Here is an 18,776-nt window from a genome sequence, read left to right as displayed (position 1 = left end):
CCGAGGATTGGCTCCTCAGAGAAATTAGAGTTTTATGGAAGCTCGCTTCCAGGAAAACTCCTCAAAATATTGACTGCTGTACGAGAGCCCAGGGAATGTTCACACGACAGATGTTGCACTTGCAGGAGCATTTTACAAAAGGAGTTGTTGCATATTTAATAGTGAGATGAAGTTGCTTCACTGATCACCCTTCACTGTGTAAAACCCTTTCTTCAAATCAATTAAACCAGGAATGCGAGACAAAACAAAATTAGAAGTGAATGGGGAAAATGTACCCCAGCACAAAGCCCATTTTCACATTCATGTTACAGAACTTTAGCAGCGAGCTTTCATACAGCCACCTCCAATAACCATTTTGAACTAACACTTGAAAATGCACATCTACACATTCAACAATTACACTATGGTCCTCAAACCACTTTAAAGGATTTAGATATTTTAATAAAGTCCCAACAAATTTTGAGAAAACAGCAGAGGAGGTCAAAAACTGATGTTTATAGAGGGGACTAGATTCCCACGTTTGATATTCTCTAGAGAGTAAGAGAGACAGTACTGGCTCAAATACTGCTACCATGTGTTTAAAAACTCCAGGATGGGAAAAAAAATACACTGAGCAATTGTTACCAGATTTGATGTATATGATTCCTTTAAAAAACTAAACTACCTAAATACTTTATGCCTATTGATTTGAATTATCTGATAACTTTTTTTGAAGAATCCCCTAAATTCCATGTTGTGTGTCATTTAGACAAAAGCAAAATACTGCTGATACCTGGAAATTTGAAAATAAAACGGAAAATGCTGGAAAAACTCAGGAGCTCTGGCAGCATCTGTGGAGAAACAGAGTTAACGTTTCAAGTCCGTATGACTCTTCTTCAGCATTTTCTGTTTTTACTTGTGTGTCATTTACATTGTTATGACCAAGTTAAAGCTAAAGCCTATCCCTCGGTATTACTCGCCTATCTCAGTCTTCAGTCCTCCCCTATAGAATCAGATTTTTCCTATTCAGCTAGTATCTGAGTGAATGCAGTCATAGTATTTCCTAGATGTGATGTCACTCCTACACTGGCAAATCACAAGACAGTGAACACATCTCCCAGGTTTAGCTGGGAACAAATTCCAAAATCCAACACACAAGAAAAGCCGGCCTTGTGGCTGAAGGTGGAAGAGTCAAACCTGACTTTTCACCATTTGTTTCCTGGCACTTGCTATGGTAGGCACAAAGAGTGAACATTTCTACTTAAATTCAAAGGTTTTACAGTTACAAGGCAAAATCATCCCAGATTGACACTAAGTGAGGCAGTGGATGGGAAAAACGACATTTTATCCACCAGCCGCGATGGCAGCTTCTCACACCATATCATCCAAACCCACCGCATTAATTATGCATTCCCAGGAAACACGCCATTTTGAGGGTGGGCTCTCATTCGCCTGCCACACCGTCACCTTGCTGCTTCATCACGCTGGGCGCCATATTTAAAGTGTAGCTGTACACACATCTCTCAGTGCTTCCAGACTACCACCGCAGTACGGAAGAAATGGCCCCAAAGGCAAAAAGACTGCAACCCTCAATGACGTGTCCCTCAGACGCCTTTTGGATGTAGTGGAGGCCCGCCATGATGTCCTCTACCCTTGCTCTGGCCACAGGATGGGCAGCAACCTCACCAATCTGGCTTGGAAGGAGGTGGTCGCGATGGTCAACGGCAACACCCTGCAAAAGAGGACAGCCACCCAGTGCTGCAAGAGGATAAATGATCTCCTCCGCTCTGCCAGGGTAAGTCACTTTTCTCGTCAGTCTGAACTCCCACATTCACAAACCCATCACACAACCACAGGGCCCTCACTCACTGCCAGATCAAGGGTCATCACCATTCACTCTTTCACAAACATTGTCATTGTCCTCATCCCATCCAATGGACCACTTACCACCCACACATGCTAGGCATACTTATCATCTGGCCTGGCAGGCATCTTGCTTACTCTCTCTCTCCATCTCTATTCATGCAGGACAAGCTGGCACACAAGAGGGAGCGGTCACAGACTGGTGGAGGCCCGAAATCAAGGTCCTCACGGACTTTGAAAACAGTGCCATCCAGCTGGCCAGCGATGACCATGACCAGTCCTGTGCAGACAGTGAGGTTGGCGCTGCTCTATCAAGTGAGGATCCAGCAGTGCAACATCCAACAGACAACCATGCTGTGAGTGATGTGACCTCTTTCACAAGCCACTGCCATGCAGTAATTATCTCCGCTTGCTTTGGGAGGCAAATCTGGGAAATAGCCGACGGAGTCCACAACCCAGGGCCTCCAATCAAGCCCCAAAGAAACATCTGAAGCGGAATCTAAAGGCTCCCTCGTTGAAGTCCTGTCACAGTGCTGACACACACCCTCCACCAGCGCAGAGGTACACATCTCAGTGGGACATGGCTTTAGAGTAGCCTCAGGATCACAATCTGGAGAGCACATCGCACTTTCTGATCCACAGCCAGCAGCGGCAGGGACTTCCCAGGCATTCAACACTCGGAGGACTGCTGGAGGCCAGAACGTTGCTGAGTTCAAGTCAGATGAGAGCCTCTGGATGCTCGTCATGTCTCAGTTGCTGGAGCAGCAAAGGCAAGCTTGGGAACATCAGGAAAGGATGTGCACTGCACTCCTCAGACTGTAAGGCACGATGGAGAGGTCCATTCGCCTTCAGGCTGAGGTGATAGTGCTGGTATGCCAATGCACCAAGGTCAATACTGGTAGGATGGTGGCCACCATGGAGACCTTAGTCCATTACGTCGCTCGTGCATTGCTGCGCGGACTTAACTCCATCACTGATGCCATAATTGGCTTCCAACTGTGTGTGTATGCGAGAGGGGTACAGGGCAGATCGATCTCACTCCAGTTTTCCCTCAAGGAGTCAGCCAGGGGCCTTTGGGCTCCCGGGAGGAGGATCAACAGGTGCACACCCTAGGGCCATTCATCCAGCTGACTCCAGGAGTGTCCAGCCTATCCAAATCCTCTTTTCCTGTGGCCCCAGCAGCTCCAGCTCCACAGGTCGAGGAGGGTGCCATTGCCCTGAAAGCAGTCTAGGGGCCTCGAGAGGATGCCTGTCAAGCTCATCACAGTGAGCAGGCTGCCTCCACCTCCACTGTGGATATCCAGGGAGCACCAAGACGTAACGGCAGGGTTAGGGAAGTTAAGAAGGTGTAACTCTTTTGAGTCCAAACAAATAAACTAAATAAACAAACCAACGGACAAATTGAAAGTTAAGAAGATGTAGCTGCACAGCCTGGGCAATGGTGTTAATCACTTGTACATACTGTTCACTATTGTCAATAAGTCCCCAAGAAGGACTCCCTGCTAATGGGCCCTTGCTCTGATGAGCAGTGTTTGTGTCACTCAGATATGAAACTTTTCTGCACAAGCTAAAGGCAGGTGTCTCAGTCCAGGGCCTCTTCCCTGTGCAGTGTGTAACCTTCAGTCAAAAGTGATGGCCCGGCCTCACACTCCTTGGGCTCATTACTGATGCCTGCACCTCGATGGTGCTCATCATTGCTGCCAGAATGTTGTAGGCAGGCATCACCGAGTTCTGTCATTCTCTCTGTGTGCTCTCACAGAGTGTAGGGCTGACCCCCATCTCTTCAGCACCTGTGACCAATGACGCTGTGCTCCTGAAGGGGTCAAGTGCTGAAGGTGGACAAAAGATCACGTGCTTTTAAAGTTTCTTGGCTGCATCTCCATGATATGACCCTGGTTACAGAATACAAGTGGGCTGCCCTTGGCCAGACATGAGTTAGACATTCTCAGAGGCTATGTGAAGATCTTTGGAGTGTCCTCACTGCAGGTGGTCATCATCCTCCTGGAATCAAGCGACTATTAGGGCCTCCACTGCAGCTCCATGGCAGGAGCATTATCACAGAGGGTGTGTGTGCTGCCATAAGCCAGGCTGGAGTCAAACATTCACTGGTGCAATGTGAGGATCTATGGTGTTTCCTCACTGAATGTCGTCATCATCCTCCAAATATAGCGGCTAGGTCAGCCTCCCGAGCTCACCTGCCTTATCTGGCCAGTGCAAGGGCCTCATTGCTGTCCTCGTCACCTTCGAGGACCACATCACCCTAATCCCCGATGTCCTCCTCAATGGAAGAGACGTCCAGTTCCTCCATCTCTTCTTCAGCCAGCTCCTCTCCCCTTTGAAGTGTCAGGTTGTAAAGGGCACCGCAGGCAATGACGATGCATGACACCCTCTGTGGACTATATTGCAAGGCTCCACAGACCAGTCCAGGCACCAAAACCTAATTTCCAGCATCCTGATGGACCAATCAAGTTGCGAGCTGCAGCATGAACCTCATTATACCTTCACTCTGATACAGGCTGAGGCCACCGCATGGGGGGCATCAGCCACATCCTCTGTGGGTAGCCCTTGTCCCTGAGGAGCCAACCCTACAGCCTCTGTGGGCCCTGGAAGACACCAAGGATCTGTGACCGACTGAGAATGTAGGAGTCATGGACACTCCCTGGGAATCATGCGCAGATCTGCAGGATGCATTTATGGTGGTCGCACACCAGCTGCACCTTCAAAGAATGGAATTTCTTGCAGTTGACATAGTTGACCACATGTTGCAACGGAGATCCGAGTGCCACATGACTGTAGCTGATTGCACCCTGCAGCTGTGGGAAACTCGAGATCTGGGCAAATCCAATTGCTCTTGCGTCCTGGCTTTCCTGGTCCCAGGCAAAATGCACAATTGTATGACCTCATGGATGCATTTGTGGAAGGAGGTTTGTGATATCCCACAGAGGTCACCTGTGGAACCCTGAAAGGAGCCACCAGTGTAAAAATTGAGCACCACAATCACTTTCATGGCCATTGGCAGTGGATGCCCTCCATGTCCCCATTGCACCAAATCCAGCAATAGCTGGCAGATGTGACCGACCAGTTCCCTAAACATGCGCAGTCTTTGGCGATACTGATTTTCAGTCATCTGCAGGAATGAAAGGTGGTGTCTACAGACCCTGGGTCTAACTACACGCTGACCAACAAGGGCTCACTGTGACTCTTCAGCAGCGTGTGCACGAGCCCCGGCTGTCCCTTCTTCCAAAGGGTGCTGTTCCTCCCTCTGCACCTCCAGGCACCTCAGTTGCTCCCTTCTCCGCTGTCTTCACTCTCTGTATGCCACGAGGCATACAGCCATGTCACCAAGTTCCATGCGCCTGATGTACTCCTACAACAGGATGGAAGAGAGACATGTGTGGGTTAGCTTAGGTGTTCCAAGAACCTCTCTTGGTTAAGTCTGAAGGCCCCTTAACACATCACGGAGAGTGCTGGCCACCACTTGGGTTGCCAGAGATTAATGTGCTGCATTGCTGCCCAAAACCCCACCCACCTCTGCCCCACTCCACCCAACTGATTGGCAGCAGCTTTACCCATTGGACTGCTTGCTGTGCTCTCAGCTCAGGCACAGGCATTTTCCTAACCTGCACTGTGAGGCTGCACTGTTAGCTTGAACCATGGGGGAGACTGGCCCAAACCAGGATGCTGACATTGCAACAGGCTGTTAGCGCCTTCACCAGTGACTGCTCTACACTGGAGCAAGGAGATTGTACAACATGCCCAGTTGTCCAACTGTTCTGCAGTCCACTATAATGCTCATTAGTCTGAAGTCTGTGTCCGAGGGGTGAAAAGTTCAGGAGCACTTGGTGGCACCTTGGTGCCTCTGTGTTACTTGAGTGGGCAGATAAGCTAGAGACCTGACTCCATGTATGTCAACGTGACTGCGTCTAAACTGTCTCAGCTGTAGAGCAATGGTCACTTTATACAAAGTTTCCCTAATGAGTGGCTGCTTCCCTCCCCCTGACCCCGTGCATGCTTGTATAATACCTTCAACCCCAGGGCAGCCCTTGCCACACACCACCCCCCCCCGCCCCGGCAAGTTGCCTCAACCTTGAAGTCCAACTGGCCTCACAAGAGCTGCGCAACATTACTATGCACTCACCTCCAAATTCCCCTCAAAGTGCAGCTCGCCAAGTGCACACCTTATATATGCTGCTGTGAAACATGTTGGTGTGCAATCACTCCAACGAGGGCGGACAACCCAGCGGGGGGAATGTTCCGGCGGGCTGGCCTTATAATGATATGAAGATGTATTACAATGAGGTTCCCAACATCCGATGGAGGGAAACTTGGCCCATCACTGGCGGGCAGACGATCGCAAACGGATTTCACGACGTCATGAAACAGATTTCTGGCCCTCTCGCCCTATTATCCACTCATGCCATCGAACACACCCAATGCCAGTGGGCATGGGAAATTCCACCCACAGCCTTGGTATACAAGAGATACATGACCAACCCAATGATTACAAAGAACATTAAAGTAAGGGTCAACGCTTCAAGATCCTTTCTAAATCAATAAAGCAACATTGACCCAATGGATGAAATTTATACAGGGGCTGTGGAACACAAAGTTAAACAACTGCTGCCAGTCCTTTAACAAGGGTTGTAGGTGAATCCCGGCACCTTTAACACTTAAACAAAACCACTGTTAATGATTTACCAAATTATATATACTTCCAACCACACTGCACAACCACATGTGAGTTACATACTGGTAACAGCAATCTGACTGAGAGCTACAGTAGCATTTCTGTACCCAAGCCAAAAGTTTAGTTAGTATGAAATAGTGAGTTATTGCGTGCTCTTTATGCTTGTTGCCATTGTATTCTGTGAAAATGTGGTACTGCAAGTCGTTCCAAATTATAATGGATGACAATATATTATTCAAAATGGAATTCATGTTTTAAAGAAAGAGACAATAGATAAAGCTTCCAGCATTTAAGAGTTCATTCGAACACGTATGTGACTGGCACAATACAGTCCCAATAATAGGTGCAGTCATTGGAAATGTCATGATTTTGCTCTGATCTCACAGCAGCCCTGCAGTTAACCACTATACCTGACACCATTGCAATCAGTTTTTAGATCAAGTCATGATAACATCAATTTAATACTGTGTATTTTTTTTTGTCAGTATTCTGATTTTCTTCTCTTTTCTTCCCTCTTCTCATTTTTCTAGAGTGCAGTTTCACATGTGCTGGCTTCTGAACAGTAATGAGACCCAAGTGGCCAATCTTCATGTATCCCGTCCTCCTTCCAACGTTCACAAATGCATATTTACCAGCCAAATTAAACTGGAAGTGAGTCAGAACCTTCCCTTTCAGAACCTAAGATACGAAAGCATACCTTTCAACATCCAGTAGAGGTCAATTAAATCAGTACAGACCTGGGATCTTTCTGTCTGTAAACACAGTGCACACCAAGGACATAAGAAATAGGGGCAGGAGTAGGCCCATCAGGCCTGCTCTGCCATTCAATATGATCATAGCTGATTTTGGGCTTCAACTCCATTTTCCTGCCTGCTCACCATCTCCCTTAATTCCCTGGAATACCAAATATCTGTGTATCCCAGCCTTAAACATATTGAATGATGGAGCATCCACAACCCTCTGGGGTAGAGAATTCCAAAGATTTACAACCCTTTGAGTGAAGTAATATCTCCCCATCTCAGTTCTAAGTGATAGGCCCTTATCCTGAGGCTGCTCACTGTGTTTTAGATTGCCTGACCAGTGGAAATAATCTCTCAGCATCTATCCTCTCAAGGGAGGCAAGGATTTCACACAATGGTAACCTACAAAGGGATCCACAAGCTTTGGCTTTTTATGTTGAACTTGTCTCCATTTTCTTACTTGTCTGCGATGTAATCTATCCACCCTGTCACAATCTACACATACATTTCTCTTCCCTTTTTGGCTCGTGTTATCTCAAACTTTGATTACTAACCACCATCACTCTCCTTTTCCTGACCCACCGTCATATTCTTTGCAGACCTGTCAATCAGTAACTGCCCTAGCTCATCCCTACTGATCTCACTGCCCTGCCAATCGCTCCTCCAGTTGCTGGGGTACTGCTACAGAATAAGAGGATAATCTTGTGATCACAAAATAATAAGTGAAGAAGGTTATTTTATTCATCTGAGTTCATCTGCCCAGAATGACACTAAAGTCCTCTCATTGCAGAATCTAACTGTTATTCAATAGTCCATGTTTCTCACTTGCATTCCAGAGATCACATATGTGTGGCCTTCCTACCTTAGGTCCTGAAATTTGCCTATTACTAGTTCAAGCCCATGTTATCTTGATCTAGGTCGGCAATGTGGTTTAAAATATTTTTTAAAAAGATTTTCCTTTTCCATTCCTTTAACTATTTTCTATATCTTATCACCTGTTCTTAGGGTTGCCAACTCAGAGTGTAGCTATTCCAGGAGATTTTGTTTTTCTGACTCTGATGGTGTCATCATTTATATAAACATGTGAATTGGGAGCAGGAGTAGGCCATTCGGCCCCTCAAGTCAGCTCTGCCATTCAATAAGATCATGGCTGATCTGATTGTAGCCTCAACCCCACCTTCCTGCCTACGCCCAATAGCTTTTGACTCTCTTGTTAGTCAAGAATTTATCTACCTATGCCTTAAAAATAATCATTGACCCTGCCTGCACCACTCTCTGGGAAAGAGTTCCAGAGAAAAAATTCTTCTCATCTCCATCATAAATGGGAAACCCTTTATTGTTAAACTGTGTGCCCTAGTTCTAGTCTCTCCCACAAGGGGAAAACATCCTTTCAGCATCCACCCTGTCAAGTCCTCTCAGGATCTTATATGCTTTAATAAGATCACCTCTCATTCTTCTAAACTCCAATGGCTACAGGCACAGCCTGTCAAACTTTCTCGTAAGATAACATCCACCCCCCCCTCAACTTCAACACAGGTATCAGTTGAGTAGACCTTCTCTGAACTGCTTCTAATGCAATTATACTCATTCTTAAATAAGGAGACCAAAACTATAGACTGTACTCTAGATGTGGCCTCATCGACATTGTGTAGCAAAACATCCCTACTTTTATATTCCATTCTCCTTGCAATAAACAACAACATTCCATTTGCCTTCCTAATCACCTGCTCTACCTGCATACTAACTATTCCTGATTCATGTACCAGGACACCCAGGTCCCTTTGTACCTCAGAGTTCTGAAATCTCTCTCTATTTAAATAATATTCTGCTTTTCTATTCTTCCTGCCAAGATGGACAAGTTCACATTTTCCCACATTAGACTCCTTTGACCAGTCACTTCCAAACACATGCACAATAAAGCCATCATTTTTTATTTTAGTGTGAAACTTTGAGTCAAGTCTCTCGGCAGAAAGCTTTCTAAGTTTTGCTTATGGGACTTTTTAACCAATGCAATTTTTTTTAGCCTAGCTGGAAGTAGTGCGTCCTCTTACCTCTCAGAACTTTCTTTTCAGCTGAGGTCCAGGGAGCTGTTAAAGCTATCTAAAATGAACTGGATTAGCGGGTATGAATTTTCTAGGCAGGCAAGGGCAGTTGAAAGTTCAGAGAGTTGCCCTTTATCACTTGCTCCTTTACCTCATGATTGGGCTGGCTCCTTCCTTCATTCTCTAACTTCACCCTCTCGGTCTCGACACTCAAGGTCGGGTCAACTCAAAGTACCCTTTCTCATCCTCGGGCTCAGTCCAGCCACCCACAAGAAGACAAACAGGCAGGGAAGCAAGCGGTGAAGTTCACGGGCGCAGGTCTGCGCGGCCAGGATGTAAACATTCTATGTCATCACACTGCACCTGGGCGGGAGTGCTGCCTGCGAATGCACTCTATGGCTACTGGGAGTCGATTAATAGCAGCTGGGAGGCTGAGGGTGAGCCTGGTAGTCTCCCAGCCATTCCAGGAGGATTGGCAACCCAACCTATTCTATATCTTGGTCACCTCAATACTGAGGTAGAAGCTTAGATTTCTTTATTTTTCCCGGATACTTTAGACCTCTGGTAATCAGGGTGAGTCTTCTCTGAAACAAAAACAAAAATATCTGGAAAAACTCAGCAGGTCTGACAGCATCTGCAGAGAGGAATACAGTTGACATTTCGAGTCCGTATGACTCTTCATCAGTCTTCTCTGCACTGCCTCCAGTAATTCAATCCTTACATCAAGAGACCAGAGCACGATACAGTTTCGTGGATGGCTCTCATTTGTATTCTACTGTCTTGGATATAGTTCAGCATAGGATTCATAAACACAGAAATAGGCCATTCAGCCCAACAGTTGTATGCTGGTGTTTATACTCTAAACAAGCCTCCCCCCACTATAATTACTTTGCTCTGTCTACTGTGCCTCCACTTTCCTCTATTCCCTCATGTGTCCATCAAACATCCACTTAAATGCATCAATGTGCTCTGCTTCAACCACTCCATGTATTACTGAGTTCCACATTCTTAATATTCTCGATCTAAAGAAATTTGTCCTAAATTCCATATTTAATCTATTAGTAGCTAACTTATATTCATTCCCTCTCATTCTAGCTTCACTCAACAAAGCTTTCTGTTTGCTTCGTTGATTGTTGCTCCAGTGTTTCAACATGTTGACCGTCAAATCTACTAACCCCCTTAGAACATTCATGGAATAAGTGTATTGTTCATATTTTTTCCTATCTGCAGTACTTTACGCTTGAATACATTAAATTGCATTTGTCATACTTCCGCTCACATAGATATTTTGGCCAGCTTTTTATTTGGACTTCCCAAGCTGTTTCCTAAGAATCAGTTTTTCCTCCTATTTTGTATCATTACCACAACTGGAATGGAGCCAGTGTGTACTGGTATATAAAGGAAAATAAAGACTTGTATTAATATCACACCTTTTATAACCTCAGGACATCCCAAAATACCTTTCAGCCAATTTTTTTGAAGTGTAGCCATTTTTAGAATGCATGAAATACAGCAGCCAATTTGCACGGAGCAAGGTCCCACAAACAGCAATGTGATAATGCCCAGATAATCTGTTTTTGTGATGCTGGTTAAGGGATAAATAGCCAAGCCACCAGGGAGAACTCCCATACTCTTCTGCTATGTGGTCTTTTATGTCCATGCGAGAGGGCTGACAGTGTCTGTCTAATCTGACAGATGGCACCACCGACATTCCAATGATTTATTTTGTGTTCACGGATGGGATTTTCCGGTTACACCTGGGGCCCATTGTGGGAGGGACGGAAAATTGGTCAGACCAGCAAAAGGTCCATTGATTTTTGACTGGAATTTCTGTTCCCTGAAATGGAGGCCAGAGCATACAATATTGTAACTCAGAGACAACAGCACTACCACTGAACCACTGCTGACACCTAATTAGAACTAATGCCTCCTGTCACATTGGTGAATTGTTAAACAATCTGGCCCACACCTATTAAAGTCCTGCTGGCAGGATACATTTCAAATTGAGGGTACTTGGTAACACCTATCCTACCATTTTTGATCTACCAGGTAGAAAGTGGGAAACAAATAGTCTTTGTCTTCCACATGTCAGTCATTGGAAGTAGATACTTTTCATGTTATGAAACCTGGGCAAATCCATTAGACTAACTTTGCAAAGCTTCATCAAATGTAATTATTTATGAAAAAAAAGAAAAAACGACTTGTCTCCCAATACAATGTCTGTCATATGAAGTACCACACTAGTGCTGTATGTTAGCATTCCAATTATTATTACAGTTTTTTTTAAAAAAGAGTTTAGGCAGGAATGCCTCTCAAAGCCAATAGTCGATACTGCCCAACTCAGTTGCAATAGTTGGACAGTCTAGCTCAGCTCTCAACAGAGACCACTAGTTTCAAACCTTGGTCAATAGGGCAAGGCACGAAAGGGGAAAGGATCACCCCCGCAAGCAATGGGCACCCTCTCTCAAACCAACATGGTAAATTAAATCAGTAGTCACTATTATATCTATAAAGTGCAACAGCATACACAAAATATTTAAACCATGTCCACTTACCCTGAAAAATGCTTAGCTGTTCAATTATAGAAGACAGGTTGCATTGGGAGAAAGCATTCTGAACTATAGAAGTTCAATGCCTTTACAGAGAACACTTGATTCATGTGATCTCTTGGACTAGTTTTGATTTATTGAAGGCGTTGGAGAAGAGTTTTGCAGAATATTTTTTTCTCTTCTTGACACTGGGCTTTTTCTCAGTATTTTCTGCCTCTTCCAAAAGATTGGAGGGTTGCTTGGAGGTCACTGCAGAGAGAGGAAGTGTCTATTCTTGATGTTCCAGCATGGTGCAGGCTTGCTAAGCCGATGGGTCTTTGATGGTCCATCAATTTCATATGTATACATATTACCAGGGTGCAGTACTTAGTTACAGGTGGTAATTGTGTTGAAAGCAGGGTAGTAATTGTGTTGAAAGCAGTTCTAAGGTGATGAATGCCATGCAAACATATTGCCGCAACTAGTAAACATATTTGTTTATGGACAAGTGTTGATTGTCTCTGGCTCACTTAGTAAATCAGTTTCAACAATAACAATACAAGTTCTATCTACTGTTAAAATGTACATCTCATGTTTAGTATTGAAAGGAAAACATCCAATTAATTGAAATGGTGCTGTAAACAAGAGAAGGAACACAATCCCCAACTCAGGTGATTATTTATGAAGTAAGTACAGCTGAAGTAAACTTCAGACTTTAACTGCAAAATTTGATACAAGTTTGTGAACTGATTAGTGGAATGTATATTTTAGAGACTGAGCTTAGACTTGTTCCATCACAAAGCTTACTTCATTCTTGATTCCAGTAGCAACCACTTGCTTCATTTCACAGATCACGGCACAAATGGCAGAACCAACTGAGTAACAGTCAGTTCTTCAATGTGATGGGATTTTGTTGCACCCTGTATGTCAGACACTGCATAAAGATCATGGGCAGGAAGACAGCAGGCGATGTTTTCCACTCCTTAATCCAGGAAGGCAGGGACCAATTGTACAGCTCCCATTGACTAACTTGGCACAGGTCAGGGATTGAAGTCGAGATCTTTCTGGCCTGGGTAATTCAATATCACACATGACAGAGTACTGCAAAGAGCTTCAAGTAACTGATTAAGATATCTAGTTTTCAGTGTACATGTTAGAGACTACTGAGGAGGGTGGGAAGGCATCATAAGTTTGGTGAAAATATAACAAGGTACTTTTAATTTAATGAGGGAATCACCTCGTGTGTAGGTTTGTAGATCATTTCCAGGAAAGCATGGTTGACCACTTCATTTCAAATACCAATTTGCAATATTCAGGCTTGGGCTGATAAGTGGCAAATAATATTCATGTCACACAAGTGCCAGGAAATGATCATCTCCAACAAAAGAGAATCTAAGCATCTCCCCTTGATATTCAATGGCATTACCTATGCTGAATCTCCCAATATCAACACCCTGGGGGTTGGCTTTGACCAGAAACTTAATTGGGCCAGCTATATAATAGCTGTGGCTACACGACCAGGTCAGGGGCTGGAAATTCTGTGGCGTGTAACTCACCTGCCGATTACCCAAAACCTGCCCCAATCTACAAGGCACAAGTCAGGCGTGTTATGGAATACTGCCCACTTGCCTGGATGAGTGCAGCTCCAGCAACACTCAAGAAGCTCGACATCATCCAGGACTAAGCAGCCCATCATGATTGGCATCCCATCCACCAGCTTAAACTTTCACTCCCTCTACCACAAATGCACAGTGGCAGCAGTATGTACTATCTACAAGATCCACTGCAGCAAATCACCAAGGCTCCTTCGAAAGCGTCTTCCAAACCTTTGTCCTCTACCACCTACGAAAACACCACTACCTTTAAGTCACCCTCCAAGTACCTCAGCACCCTAACTTGGAACGATATCACCACTCCTTCACTGTCATTGAGTCAAAATCCTGGAGCTCCCTCCCTAACAGCACTGTGGGAGTGCCTACACCAAATTAACTGCAGTAGCTTACCATCAATTTCTCAAGGGCAATTAGGGATGAGCAACAAATGCTGAACTCACCAGCAATGTCCACATCCCGAGAATGAATACATTTTTAAAAACCTGAGTACCCACTCCCTTAGCAGAGGGATCAATAAATGGGCTTAATTTTAAAGTATTCATTCGAAGGATTACAGGAAAGTTGAACATTTTTTTTACCCAGAAGGTGATGGGGCTTGGGAGCTCACAGCCTGAATATGTGGGAGAAGCATAAACCTTCATTATATTTAAAATTACTTTAATTTGCACTTGGCTACAACAACAACTTATATTTATAAATATCTTTAATGTAATAAAATCTCCCAAGGCTCTTCATTGAAGTATTATAAAACAAAATATGACAATGCTGTAATCTACATGATTAAGGACCAAGAGCTGGGAAGTGGATTTAGGGTGGATAGCTCTTTTGCAGCCAGCACAGGCACAATGGGCAAAATGGCCCCCTTCAGTGCTGTAAATCTTCTGTTTCTATGTTTCATAAAGACAATGCAGTGCTCTATTAACTCTGCACCCTCCTCTGGTTATGGGACAGCAGAGGCCTGCATGCGCATTTAAACACTTGCTCCTTGGCCTCCAACTACCCATGACAGAATGGTCAGCTCTTTTCTAATGTCAGAAACTTAAATTTGGTTTGTTTGGTTTTGTAGTGGTCACAATGATATCAAAGTCAAGGCTTTCTTTTCTGGGTTTAATTATCACAGTCTGATTCCAGTTATATTGACCACCTTACATCCCTGCGACATAAAAACCACTTCACAGTAAGATGTAAACTGTATGAAGGTTATAAATTAGTCTTGAGAACACAGTGTTTATGGGTCCACAAACATATTGATGTTACACAGTAGCTAATTATAGAAGGGATCAATGACAGAAAGTCATTGGTCAGTGAATAAGAGGGGCTGGTAGGGTGGCAAAAGTATTGCCTCAAAGTGGAAGGTCACTGATTCATAATTTACAGCAAGTCTATTTACTCAACCATTTTATCACTGGAAAGTGCCATGGGAATCAGCTGTATTCTCAGGAGGTGGATGGGTGAGGAGAGTCACCTTGGCTATTCACAATCATTACCTCGTTACTGAACAAAACTGTCAAAAGCCCAGAAGAAGGTTATATTCTCTCCTGCAGTATGGTGCATAGAGGGCAAAACAAAGAAAAAGGAAGACTTGCAGTTATATAGTGCCTTTCATGAATAGATGTCCCAATGTGTTTACAGCCAATGAAGTACTTTATAAGCATAGTCACTATTACAATGAAGGAAATGAGGCAACCAATTTGCACTTGGCAAGGTCCCAGAATTGGCAATGAATGTGAATTATTGACATTGGCTGAATGATAAAGATTGGCTTGGACACCAGAGGAACTTCCCTGTTCATCTTCAAATTGTGGCATTGAACCTCTTACGTACTTCTAAGAGGACAAGCGTGCCTTCGGATAATAACAGCTCAACCAAAGGTTGATACCTCTGACAGTACAGCACTTCCTCAGTACTCCACTGAACTGAGAGCCGTGAATATGTGCCCAAGCCTCTAGAGTGGGATTTGCACCCACAACCTCCAAAGCAAGAGTGCTGCCAATGAACAACAATGCCTAACAAAGCATTTTAAAATCAAGGATAATGCTTTTGAGCAAGAGTTTAAAAAGGCCGGGAGCATGGAAGTGAGTGCACAGGAAAACAATGGTTTTCCCACCAGTGTCATTCACTTGTCAACAATGCCTTAGGATACAGTAGATTACAATATGTGTCAAACTGCCCATGTGTTCACCATATGATTGTTATACCGTTTTCTTGTATATCAACATTGGGCCAAGAAGGTGACAATTTAGCCCTGCCACTCAAACTTTAAAAAAAATCATTGATGTGGGACTGGGGTCACATAAAAACCAGACCAGATAAGGATGGCAGGCTTCCAGCCCGAAAGGGCATTACTGAACTAGCTGGGAGTTTACAACACAAAAACAAAAATACCTGGAAAAACTCAGCAAGTCTGGCAGCATCTGCAGAGAGGAACACAGTTAACGTTTCGAGTCCAAACGACCCTTCAACAGAACTAAGTAAAAATAGAAGAGAGGTGAAATATAAGCTGGTTTGGGGTTGGGTGGGGGGGGTGGTGGGAAGAGAGATGGGACAAGTAAAGCCAGTGATAGATGGAGATAACCAAAAGATGTCACAGACAAAAGGACAAAGAGGTGTTGAAGGTGGTGATATTATCTAAGGAATGTGCTAATTAAGGGTAGAAAGCAGGACAAGCAAGGTACAGATAGCCCTAGTGGGGGTGTGGTGGGGTGAAGGAATCGAAAAAGGCTAAAAGATAGAGATAAAATGATGAATACATTTAAAAATAATGGAAATAGGTGGGAAAAGAAAAATCTATAAATTATTGGAAAAAAGCGGGGGGGGGTCAGAAAGGGGGTGGGGATGGAGGAGAGAGTTCATGATCTAAAATTATTGAACTCAATATTCAGTCCGAAAGGCTGTAAAGTGCCTAGTCAATCCCCGCCAACCTCCAGCTTTGGGGAAACTATCACCGATATCAAAGTGAATTTAAAATCTCAAATTGTCAAGGTAGGATTTGAACTCGCATTTTGGGCAAGAGGTAGAGTGTAATCCAACATTCTACAACCCTATTCACCAGTCCATAGTTTCAGTAGCACAAATACACTTCTTAAATACTAATTAATACCATAAAGTTTAAGTGACGTTAGCAAATTAGTGCTGACATCACAAGGAGACAATTTCAACTCTCACTTACAGATGGGGCATTTGATTCCAGTTACCAGTCCTCCATGGACCAACATTAATCAGTTTTAAAGGGGTCCACAATTAACTTGGAGGAAAAAATCCTCAATGACTCAACAAAGCTTTACATTCCAATATGGGAGTGTAGCAGAAGCAATTGGAAACCACATTAAGCAGAAGAATACCCCCTTAAACAGCATAAAAGATGCTGTCTGCTGACATCTTTGAAATGGTAATTGCACATTCCTGAATGTCCAAACCACTTTACATGTCTGAGGAAGGGGCAAGGTCCCTTTAATGTTTCGAGTGTTTATGGACATTGAAGCCACCCCACTGTTCGAAAGAAACCCAGTGTCTAATGAGAGTCACTTAAAAATTCAAATCACATGACGCTTTTTTTCACATTATTTGAGGATATAAGACTTTTCTTCTTGGATTGACAGTGAAAGAAACTCAGTCAGAAAGCTGAACTCCCTGAGGCTAAAATTAGGCCCTCCCCTCCCCCATAAGTACACCTGTAAGGAAGAAAAGCAGCTTTACTGCAATGCTGCATTAAATAAATTGTAACCCCCTTCTCCAGCTAAAGTGCTTGTCTAAAAAACAGAATCATCAACCACGAGACAGCTTCTCGCCTCATAATGTAGTCATTGGAAATACTTACCTTCAGCGGGGAGTCCAGCAGCTTGTGAACTCCTGCCACTTGGGCTATTAAGGGGATGGTTTCATGGAAATTATAAATCGGCGGTCTCCTGGGCTCGGGGAAACTGGTGCAAATGAAAGGGTCCATGTCATCCAGATACTGCACTCTGCACGTTATAGTCGCCATGGTCCCGAACTCAGAGTCCTCCTCCTCGTCACACAGTAAATAAAACGAGTAGTAAATGTACACACTTGGAGAGATGTTTTTGCCGAGTGGCAGTCCTGAGGTGAAGTTAAAGTTGCCGTGATTCCACACACTGTTTTTGAAGCAGATGTTACATTGAGACTCAAACTTCGACGCAACCAGGAAGTAGATCGAGTCAGACAGCAAGCGTAAAGGGGGAACGGCTTAGGAGTACATGTGTGTCACTGCCTGCGTTCACAATCTTTCGTCCTTTACATCTCAGGGACTCTATTCTTAATTTAACTTGCTGCTATTATGACCGGTAGTCTGAAAATAAACAAGGCACCGAGTCCAACAACCTGTTGTGTTCCCAGCACTGGCGTAAATAATGAGTCATGGGCAAAACAGGGATGCAGAGATCTAAAGAACATTCCCTACAGGGAGGTTACATTTGTTTGCATGTGAGACCTATTTCGTGGCGGAAACTTCACTTCGTGCTGAGCGAGCCCTGCATTCTCGGCCAGTGCAATCCTTCAAACGAAACAATGAAATTGCCGAATGGAGTGAGGATGTATAATATGAAGAGACGTGTATGGGAATTCTCCCGACCAACATTACTCCCGCCCCCTTAACCAATACCGCCAAAAATAGATTCACTGATCATTCACCTACTCGATTTTTGTGGGATCTCATTGTGCACACAATGTTATGCACACATAGGCGAAGCAGCCTGAGATGTCAAAGTTATAAGAAGTTCGAGAAATGCAACTTTTTTTAGTCAACTCTTATTTTTAAGTTAGTGTATTTTTTTATTGGGAGCAGCGAATGCAGTAGATCAAACCACCAACTCCAGCATGATGCTACCACCAAACACATCTTCCCTTCAACCTCACTGTTGGCATTCCTCCTGGGACACCCTGGTCCACTCCTCCATCACCCCCTACACCACAACCCCCTTCCATGGCACCTTCCCATGCAATCGCAGAAGGTGCAACACCTGCCCCTTTACTTCCCCCTTCTTCACGGCCCAAGGGCCCAAATACTCCTTTCAGGTGAAGCAGCACTTCATTTGCACTTCCCTCAATTTGGTCTATTGTATTCATTACTCCCAATGCGGTCTCCTCTACACTGGAGAGACTAAACGCAGACTGGGTGACCACTTTGCAGAACACCTTCACTCTGTCCGCAAGCATGACCCAGACCTTCCCGTCGCTTGCCATTTCAACACACCATCCTGCTCTCATGCCCATATGTCCATCCTTGACCCGCTGCATTGTTCCAGTGAAGCTCAATGCAAACTGGAGGAACAGCACCTCATCTTCCAATTAGGCACTTTACAGCCTGC

At 44.4% G+C, this 18,776-nt stretch overlaps 1 protein-coding gene across 2 annotated transcripts in view; it reads right to left on the bottom strand.

Annotated features, from left to right (window-relative positions):
* fhod1 (formin homology 2 domain containing 1) overlaps positions 1 to 17,616 on the bottom strand; it is a 332,893-nt gene extending 315,277 nt beyond the window's left edge. The window contains exon 1 of one of the 2 annotated variants that reach the window (XM_041192317.1): positions 17,270 to 17,616. In XM_041192317.1, coding sequence (XP_041048251.1) covers positions 17,270 to 17,434 — 165 coding nt within the window. In that variant the 5' untranslated portion in view covers positions 17,435 to 17,616. The remainder of the gene's footprint in view (positions 1 to 17,269) is intronic. The other variant, XM_041192318.1, reaches the window with a different exon arrangement.
* Positions 17,617 to 18,776: the final 1,160 nt, after the last annotated feature.

Source organism: Carcharodon carcharias, chromosome 7 (genome assembly GCF_017639515.1).
Source record: "Carcharodon carcharias isolate sCarCar2 chromosome 7, sCarCar2.pri, whole genome shotgun sequence".
NCBI classification, from domain to species: Eukaryota; Metazoa; Chordata; class Chondrichthyes; order Lamniformes; family Lamnidae; genus Carcharodon; species Carcharodon carcharias.
The sequence above is the reverse complement of the archived record's forward strand: the minus strand, read 5'-3'. Positions and strand labels throughout refer to the sequence as shown.